Genomic DNA, 9,501 nt, shown 5'->3' with positions numbered 1-9,501 from the left:
AAAGGTATAGGTTGCCTTATCCCTGTTATGGAGGAGTGAGGGTCGACCCTTGGCCACCCAAAGACAAAATCTCCACCAGTGGACTTCACTTCAACATAAGAATCTCCAACAACAAAATCATCACAAAAGGAAACTCCAGCAGCTCCAAGCTTCCTCCCCATGAGGCAAAAGAGACGAGTCACGCTAGAGACGGTTTTATCCCTCTCGTAGAGGAGTGCGGGTCGGCCTTTGGCCACTTGACATATTTATCAACCGAACGTCATCTCCAGCAACAAAATACCAAATGGATAGTGTCTCAGACCTTCACTGCATCCCGGCAAAACAACTCGAGTTTGCGAATTTACTAACAAGTTTCACTTGTGCAACATCTCCTACTTACCTTCTTGTAAGGGTCAACAAGTGGGACCAACCATAAGACAGCCCTGTTTGCTTCAGAGCGAAGTAAGGGTTTAGTCTTTTGACTGCCCGACATTACTTTTGAGATGGCATAGCACAGCCGGACATCTTCTACTTACTTTCCCGTGAGGATCAACGGGCAGGTCCAGCCTTTTGCAGCCTAGCCTACCTCACAGCGAAGTGCGGGTTCAGTACTTCGACTACTCGACATTACTTATTGAGGCAGCATATCCAATAGCAAGCGTCGGGTGTTTGCACTCACTCAACTTCTTTCAATCCTGAACTCTTACAATTGTAATTAATCAAATTGCTTGAGTCCCTCTTGTTCCTGTGGATATGACCTTAGGTGCTACCTGTTATTACAACTAATCTAATTCTACACTTGGGAGTAATAAATTGGAAGCCATCAACTAGGCACGAAGCAATTCACCTCATAGCTCACATGACTCATTACGGAGAAACTCAAGGTTGTTCTAAGTAGCACTCCACCTTAGTCTTCTCGGCTAAGAGCCGAGTTATCTCCTTCTTGGCAAAGAACCTGAGAATTTGCCACTCCCGCACCTCATCTTCCAAGTGGGCGCGGTCATTCACAATCTAAGCTGCCAAATCATCCACGCCCTACACAACACAAGGGCCAAATAAGATGGTGTTACAAGCAAGAACAATCAACAATCAAGTAAGAAGATCAGGTAGAAAGCAAGTCAATGCAGGGGATAGGAAATCCTTCAGTTGTTGTGACATCTCCGCCACTAGCCCAGAGGGAGGAGGGGGACACCTTAGCGCCGCCCCCTTAACCTCACTTGCTCTGGTCGCCACGTGAGTTTCCCTTAATGAGGAATGCACTAAAGGCACGAGAGTGGCAACTGGAAATCCTAGCTTAAATACAAATGCACTTTGGCCTTCACCTTGGTCCCTTTCCCCATGGTCGCCAGCGCTTTCGTCGCCAACTCTATCTTGGTCAGCTCCATCTTCCTCTTCCAAGAATGACCCACCCCCCTCCTAAGGACTCTTGGAGTCCCCATCACTGCCAAAAGAAGAGGGGGAAGGGGAGGGAATAGAGACCCCAGGATGGTCACAAGAAGGGAACTTGGCTTGGAATCTTGCCCATAAGGTTTTTAACGTGACCGCCTTCAAGGTTGGTCAGGGCGCCTCCAACTAAAGGAGCGGTAGCTTCAGGTGCGGTCATCCCTGACACGTCCATAGAAAAAGGTGTCATAAATGTCTGCAAAAATCTCACCGCCACTGGGAATCGAAGCCTGGATGAAAAGGGATGAGAACTCGAAAGGTTGAGTGCCCATTGGATTGGACCCCGTAGAGGGCAAGTCAAAGTCAGAGGCTGTCTCCAGGTCAACAAGGCCTTGCCTCATGAGCCCATTAAGGTTTTCAAGACCTAGTGACATTGGTGGCGATACCCTCACAAGAAAGGGTTCGGGCGCCTCACTCCCAATAGAAAGGTTGGAACTAGAAGCCACGACCCCTTCTGATTCCACCTTCGCCCCCACGATGGGCTCTGTAGTCTCACCCTCACCGTCTTCATTGCGATGGGGGTGTTTTTGGGGACACTCAGCAGACCAAGAAACACACCTCTTTATTGAAGGCGCCACGGCCTTAAGTTTCGCCCCCTAACATGGGAACGATCATGCACCATGAGGAACCTATCGATGTTGGTAGCAGTCAAAAGTTGCTCAGTCCCCAAGCCACCGTCACTATCTTTAGCCCAATTGAGGACTATATCAATGCGGGAGCGTTCTTTTTTAGTTAGCTCTAGCCCGATGACTTTTGTCATAGGGGACTTTGCCCCAATTCACACGAACATGGAAGTCTTGAAGGTGCCTTTCTAAGGCGGAAAATTCCCAACCTCCACCAAAATTAAAGAAAAAATTTATTTGCCACTATTTGGCATTAGAGTGGCGGAGCTCAAACACCGCCAAGTGTTGTGAATGAATGCGGAACTACAGATGTCACCTGGCAATCCCTTTACAAAATTAAAAAATAGGAATTCCTTGGTGGTCAAATCTGGATACGTCTCCCCCAAGGGCACCATGGTCATGCGAAAGACCACACATGAGTACAGTAGAACACGCCACTCATGTTAATAAAGTTGAGTGGGAGCCAACCCCAGAAAGTCCAAGACATCACGAACTGGGCAAATGAAGGGGAATTGCAAGTCGTGCGCTAGGGCACAAACCGGGAGAGCAACAGATCCTGCGTACCCATCCTTATAGACACATCCTCCCACTAGAATGGAGAGCTCCACAAAATCTAGGATGCGATAGGTGGACCCCAGCTTCCTCAAGTCTTGCTCAATGAGGGTGAAACGCCAAGTGAATCCTTCAAAGAATTGAGGGGCTCGACAGTCGAAAGACTCAGTGGCAGAGTGGGAGGAGGTCCTCATAGTAGTCTCGGTCAAAGGTTGGTAGGGAGTACGTGAGGAGTCGTGGTTAGCCATGAGAGAGTAAAAATGAGAAACTGGAAGGGAAATGTGAGAGAATGTGAGAAAGCAAGAAGACGAAGTGTGGCACGGATGGAAGAGAGGAAGTGAATCAAGAAAATGAAATAGGGGAAAAGCTAATGATGAGGAGGTTCTTGAGAAACCAAACGGGTGGTAGCACCGTCGGTTACCATTCTTTTGTATGGGAGAGAATAAAAGCACACGAATAGTTACGTGGGCCATGATTTTGGGTAAGAGGTAAGTTTGGACCCACACCTTAGTTAACATGGACCTTCAGCAGGGTAAAAGGAAAGGAAATTTAAGTGGCCGCCTACTTGCCCCAAGCTAGCAGGGTAAAGTGCTTTCACACTAATTAAAATGATATAAAATAAGTTAATTTACTATGTGATGACACAAAAGAAATTAGCAGGATAACTGGAAGGAATGTTCAGATCCCTTGGTAATAAGCTCACAACTAGAGGACAGGTTCAACCCACGTCACTAACCGTGTGAGACTCACAGCCCAAGAGCCCATGGCACGAACCGTGTGATATGATAACGTATGTCAATAGATCTGGGTGGTTATCTCGTCCACTTGTTAAGGGATTATTAATGGTTATCTATGTCATAAACACCTCTATAAACAACACTTAAAAGTAGCAGATAATGCATTATTACATATATATATATATATACTTATATTTAGATTACATCTTTCTTATTAGGCATCAAAGCTTCTCCGAGCACCCAATACGGCTTTCTCACTTGTTGCAGATTATCCAAGTAGTTGGTGGTGTAAAACTCGCCATTTACAAAAAAAAAAATTTTGTAGACAAAATTTATCAAAATAAACTGAAGAAGAATAAAAGTTATTAGATCGAATGCTAGCTATCATTTACTAGTATCAGAATTACAGATTCCTCCTCTTTGATGGTAACACTGAGATAATAGAGCATATAGCTTGCATTAAAGTGAACACCAACACGAGAATAGCAGCAATGGTGGCAACTACTCTCCAAGGAGTACTTAAATAATCACGTTTTAAGATAGCCTTCCAACGATTCCAATTACTATCATGGAACTCAACTATATCTCTACAAAGACGGTGATACTCAGGGCTCATGGATGAATATTGGACATTTGTGCCTAGATTGTTGATAAAAGTTGCATTGTTGTCACCCATCCCATTAACAAGGATCTTCTTTTGAGCAAGTAAAGCCACATCTTTGCCTGTATCAACAAGGAAATCCAACAAGAGAAAATAATCAGTAACATATGCTTTTGTTGGATAGTGACATTGCTCCAAAGCCATGAGGTTTCGAGCAAGTATCTCCGTGGTATTGTCAATGGTAAAGTGCGGGATTTCCAACACTCCGCCTTCATGATATTTTAACTCAAGCTGGCACTTGCTTTCACTCTTCTTAAAGGTCAATCCTGCCTCAGCCAGCTGCGTTGCACAGTATATTTTCTCAACACTACTGTCAAGTTGTCTTTCTGATAGAGTTCCGGGTGGAGGTAGATAAAAGATTCTGACCAAATCAACAAAATGAATTATTCCATTGAATTCATCGGATTCAGAAGACTTATTTTGAGTGTTGAGAAACTGAAAGTAGTGAGAGGCAACCTCAATAATGGGATAGTACATTCTATTAGTAACCAATACAAGCTGATATAAGTCCTTAAGAATAAAGAAAGGAAGTTGATTTTCAAGTAACATGAAGTCCAACTGCATCCTAGCAGTTATCCACGGCTTTATAACTGTTCTATCCTCATCTGTCCATTGTACTGGGAACATGTCTCTCAAGAAATACTCAATAATGAAGGCCGCATCAAGGAGTATCATCTTCACAAACTCATCGCTGTCAAGTTCGATGGTTTCTGCATAACATTGACGAATTTTTTCTTCTGAGCCTTTTACAATTCTTACTAAATTCTCCAGGTTTGTTTGGGCTCGTCGCATAAAATCCTCGAGATATCTCACTTTATACTCTTCCACGATATTTTGCAATTTTTCATTGCCATGGTGAAAGGGGCCTATGGAAATAACTTGTGGAGTGTAGGCTTCTTCATTCAATTTGCGCAAGTGATATGGAACCTTGTAGATATAGCATTCTTCTGGCCGTAAGGGATGCCTCAAACTTTCTAACAGTTGCGTTATTCTAATTGCCAAATGTTCCCCTTGATGATCTGTTGAAGCATTTTGATCATTTCGTTGAAAATATGTACCATATGATTGCCCCATATATCTACAAACTTCCTTTCAAAAATTAAACCCCTGATGAAAAACACAAATATTAATATTGTCATGGGCTAGCTAGTATTTAGAAATATGGGTTGGAATTAATATAGTTCCCAATATTATATACTGCATGCATGCAAATCTTCGCTTGTATTTACTTCATCTTAGTAATTAAAGTATTTTCTAAATGTTGAGTGTTAATTCCCCCACATAAAGAGGGCATAGCGGGGGCGGGGGGCGAGATGACCCCAGCGGGGCCCCGCCCCGCCCCGCCTCACATTAAAAAAAAAAATTTATTTATATATATTAAATAAATATATTGTATATAGATATACACAATTTATAAAAGACTTAAAATTATGTTCAAGTCATTAGATTGTTTTGGCCTCTTAGGCCAATCTTTATATATGAGGCCAAGGCAATACAATAGACATCCTTAAACAATGTGGGACTTAAGGAGGCTAAATCAATCCAAAATCTAACTCTAATGAATTTAAAATTTTTTTATATTTATAAATTTTAATTTATTATTTAAATTATATTATAATTTTGATCTAAAAAAATATTTTTAAACTAAAAATTTTTTTTTTTTAACATAATGGCAGGGGGCGGGGCGGATGGGAATTTTTCCCCCACCTCCACCTCCCGGGGGCGGGAAAAAAACCCCCAACACCCGCATGATACGGGATGGGAGGTGGAGAGGGGGGTGTCTCTGCCCCGAACCATGCGGATAGCACCCCTAGTTAAAACTTCCTCTTAAATGACTGCGCGCAAGGAAGGCAAAGAAACTGAGAGAGATTAATGGTAGAAACAACGTACAGAGTGAGAGGAAGAGATGATTGGACCTGCGGCTCGTATGAAAAACTGTGAAAGCTTCCGTACTGCCGACGTTAACGGAAAGGGAAATGGTGTTGATCGATACCGCCTCGTAAATGCAAATCAGATCTGCTTTGTTGCCCCCTTGATAACCTGAGTACTGATGCTTTCTTTCTTTCTATATATATAGGAAGCAACTCTCACACACGCTCACGCAAACGCACGTAAGGCGCTTTCAATTAATAATAAAAATACAAGTTGAATTTTATTATTACTTAACAACAAATGTTAAAACAAATACAAGTTTATCTTAGAACTTTTGCAAACAATATAAGATACAACGATGGTGATCGATATGATTTACATTATAAGAAAATTATTTATTTATCATCAATTATTTTTAACAAAAATGATAATTTTCTGTCAAAATTAATCTATTTTTATTATATATAATCTTTATCGTCACAAATAATTTATCATAAATATTTATTTTTCTTATAGTGCTACGATATGAACAAAATGGAAAGTTTCTTGGTACGATTAAGGATTTTTGATCCAAGAATCTTTGCAATATAGTATTATATACTTAAATTAGCAACGTCTCCAGCTGCATTTAATTAAAGAACAAGAATAAAAGTAAATAAAATTCTTAAACCATGCATTATAACAAGAGCAGTGCCGAGGATGTAGCACGAGAACCTCCTGATAAGAATAAAAATGTTTTTTTTTTTTATAATTTTTTTATAGTTTTAAATATTTAAAAAAAAATCATATCATTAAAAATATACTTTTATAATGACAAAGTAAAAAAATAAAAAATAAAATTTATCGAACTAACCAACATTCGAGGAATCTAACATTTTTGTTAGGGTGGTGCTGCTCCTACCTCAACATTGGGAGCAGCACCGAAAGAGCCACCGTAGGCAAAAAGATTTGTCTTTTTCTTTTATTTTTTCAAATACTTCTTTAAACTCATTAAATATTTATTTTTAAAATAAAAATTAGAAATTCTTTTAAAAATATTTACAAAAAAATAAAAATAGTCATCGAGAATCAATTTAAATCTCATTTACTTTTATAGATGAGATAAAATATGATAAGTTGAAATTAAATTAAAAAATTAAATAAAATATTGATAAAATATATTTTTTTAATATTATTTTTATTTTAAGATTAAAAAAATTAAATTATTTATTTTATTTTATATTATATTAAAATTTTTAAAAAAATTATAATATTTAGTTCAAATAAAATGAAATAAGAACAAACCAGTCTTCTAAGAGCATCCCATCCCATTCCTCATACTACTATTATCCCTAAATTATAGGGAATAATTTAGGAAAAAGCTTAAAATCCTCCTCCCATCCCATTCTCTATTTCAGAATTTTGATTTAGGAAATGAACAGTGATTTCTTAAATATAGGGAATCACTATTCATCTCCTAAATGATTTTTTATTAATATTTTATTCAAATAAATAAAATAAATTCTTTTTTTAATCAACTACATTTTCTCTTATACTCATATTTATTGTACTTTTAAATAATATTTTTAAAAATAATTTAAATAATTACTAAAGTATAAAAATAATAATTTTAAAAATATTATTAAACCCTTAAAAAAATAATTTAAATTTTTGTTTAAAATATTCACTATAATAATAGTTCAAAATATAAGAAAAAATATTAAGTAGCTAAGTTTGAAAATGGAAGTGAGAAAAAAAAGTAATAAAGAAATAATAGAAAAATATTATTTTAATAGAATAAAAAAATGATAGAAAATGAGATGTAAAAGGTTTTTTAAAAATAAATAAAATTTAAGATAAAATTATAGAGAGTATCATTTTTAACTAAAATTTAAAGAAAAATTTAAGAAATCGAATGGTTCTAAAGCGTTTCCCTTTTTTATTATAATAAAGAACGACAAAGAAACATCGAGTGCCTCGTACCACGAGAATCAGTGGGACACAATCACATGCACACCTACGTTTTACAGGAGGGCATATGTTATACGGAAAGGAAAATGATGTTAGGAATCTCAAATATTAAAATGTGCTCACTTATTTATTTTTATTTATTTTTTAATAAGTAAGGATGTGATTATTAGTAATTTTTTATTTTTTTATTTTTTTATAATTAAAAATATTTAAAAAATACTAAAAAGTGAAAAGAAAAAGAAAAATATTCATTTACACTAATACTGTGCATATTTGAAATTCATATATATATATAATAAAATGAGAGTGTAATGATATGTAATATTACTCTTTATATTTTCTTAAATAAAAGTGACTTCTTCTGATCAATATCCCTTTTTTAAAGCTTGAAGAATTATTGGTATATTGATTTTTTTTTAAATGTTTTAAAATGATAAAAAAATATAAATAAAAAAAATTGAAAAAATTGAAAAAAAATGAGATTTTACTTTCTTTATGCTTTTATATTCAAAAAGTTTAATTAATTACACAATGAACGAGGCCGGCTGATAAAAACTTCTCTGTCAAGTTTGGTTGATAGTATCTGCGTGGAAATTAAAATAAAATAATATTAAAAAAATGGTTATGTATTGCCATCACATAAATAATTCTACGCAATATGTATAGACGCGTCTTTGCTATGGTTCCGTTTGGTCAATATGAAATGAGTTGAAAATTAAAATATAATTAATCAATAATAATGAAATTATTGAGTTGAAATAAATGAGATAGTTTTTAAAAATTTTGTATCTTTAGATTAGAAGTGAAATAAGATAATTTTAACTTTTTGAAATAGATAAATGTAGATCTCACAAATTATTATATAGTGTTTGTAATGATTTAGTTTTATTTATAAATATATTTATAAATAAATAATAATAATTTATAAATTCCTTACCTAATTTTTATTTGTTATAATATAGTTGATAAAAATATTATAAGATGATAATTTTTTTTTCTAATCAAATTATTTTATAAAATATCAAATAAAAATATTAATTATTTTCAAATTTATTAAATAACTATTTTTTATATTGATAAAATATTTTTTTATAAAAATATTGTGCTTAGAATTATTGTCCTTGAAGCCTTCAGCCCTTTCGAAAAAAACAGTGTCGAATGCAGTGAAACCACTGGTCTTCAGTCTTCTGAAAAGCCCTGACATAGTTTTGTCGTATTTAAAATTTGGAAACTGATGTTTCGCTTGTAGCTCCCTGGATTTTAGTATTTTTTTATATGTGTTTTTTTTTTTTAATTTTGTTTTTATATAGATATTTTTAATAATTTTAAATATTTTAAAAAAATGAAATAAAGATTTTAATATTATTAAAAATATTTTTTTAATCACGAAGTAGAATAAAAATTATTTTTTATTCTACTTCGTGATTAAGAAGCATTATTTAATAAATTTTTTTTTACTTTTCGATTAAGGAAGTGTTTTTTAATAATATTTTAAATTTATTTTATTTTTTAAAAATATTTAAAAATGTAAAAAATATCTATATAAAAAATAAATTAAAAAAATACACGTAGAAAAATATATATTAATCCCAACGAAAGCCCCTAGCGGAGGCTATAACATGACCCATAAAATTTCATGAGAGAGTTTCAACTTTCAAGTGCCTCTTCAGATAAATTGAGATGA

General features: G+C 34.9%; 1 protein-coding gene across 2 annotated transcripts; it reads right to left on the bottom strand.

Moving 5' to 3' along the window:
• Nucleotides 1-3,711: 3,711 nt before the first annotated feature.
• On the bottom strand, nt 3,712-6,041 carry LOC109021049 (UPF0481 protein At3g47200-like). Of its 2 annotated transcripts, none has more exons than XM_019003618.2 (2): nt 5,912-6,041; nt 3,712-5,102 (listed from the first exon to the last, which is right to left on the bottom strand). In XM_019003618.2, exon 2 carries the CDS (start codon nt 5,067-5,069, stop codon nt 3,738-3,740), a length of 1,332 nt encoding a protein of 443 aa, XP_018859163.1. In that variant the 5' UTR covers nt 5,070-5,102; nt 5,912-6,041; the 3' UTR covers nt 3,712-3,737. The 2 variants fall into 2 exon arrangements, with proteins under 2 accessions (XP_018859163.1, XP_035550916.1); XM_035695023.1 differs by having other exon boundaries at nt 5,886-6,019.
• Between the last annotated feature and the right edge of the window lie 3,460 nt (nt 6,042-9,501).

The sequence above is a fragment of the Juglans regia genome, chromosome 10, assembly GCF_001411555.2.
Source record: "Juglans regia cultivar Chandler chromosome 10, Walnut 2.0, whole genome shotgun sequence".
Classification (NCBI taxonomy): Eukaryota; Viridiplantae; Streptophyta; class Magnoliopsida; order Fagales; family Juglandaceae; genus Juglans; species Juglans regia.
The sequence above is the reverse complement of the archived record's forward strand: the minus strand, read 5'-3'. Positions and strand labels throughout refer to the sequence as shown.

Bases quoted from the DNA above. Each gene is read 5' to 3' on its own strand.
- LOC109021049 (XM_019003618.2), bottom strand. From the start codon at position 5,069: ATGGGGCAATCATATGGTACATATTTTCAACGAAATGATCAAAATGCT.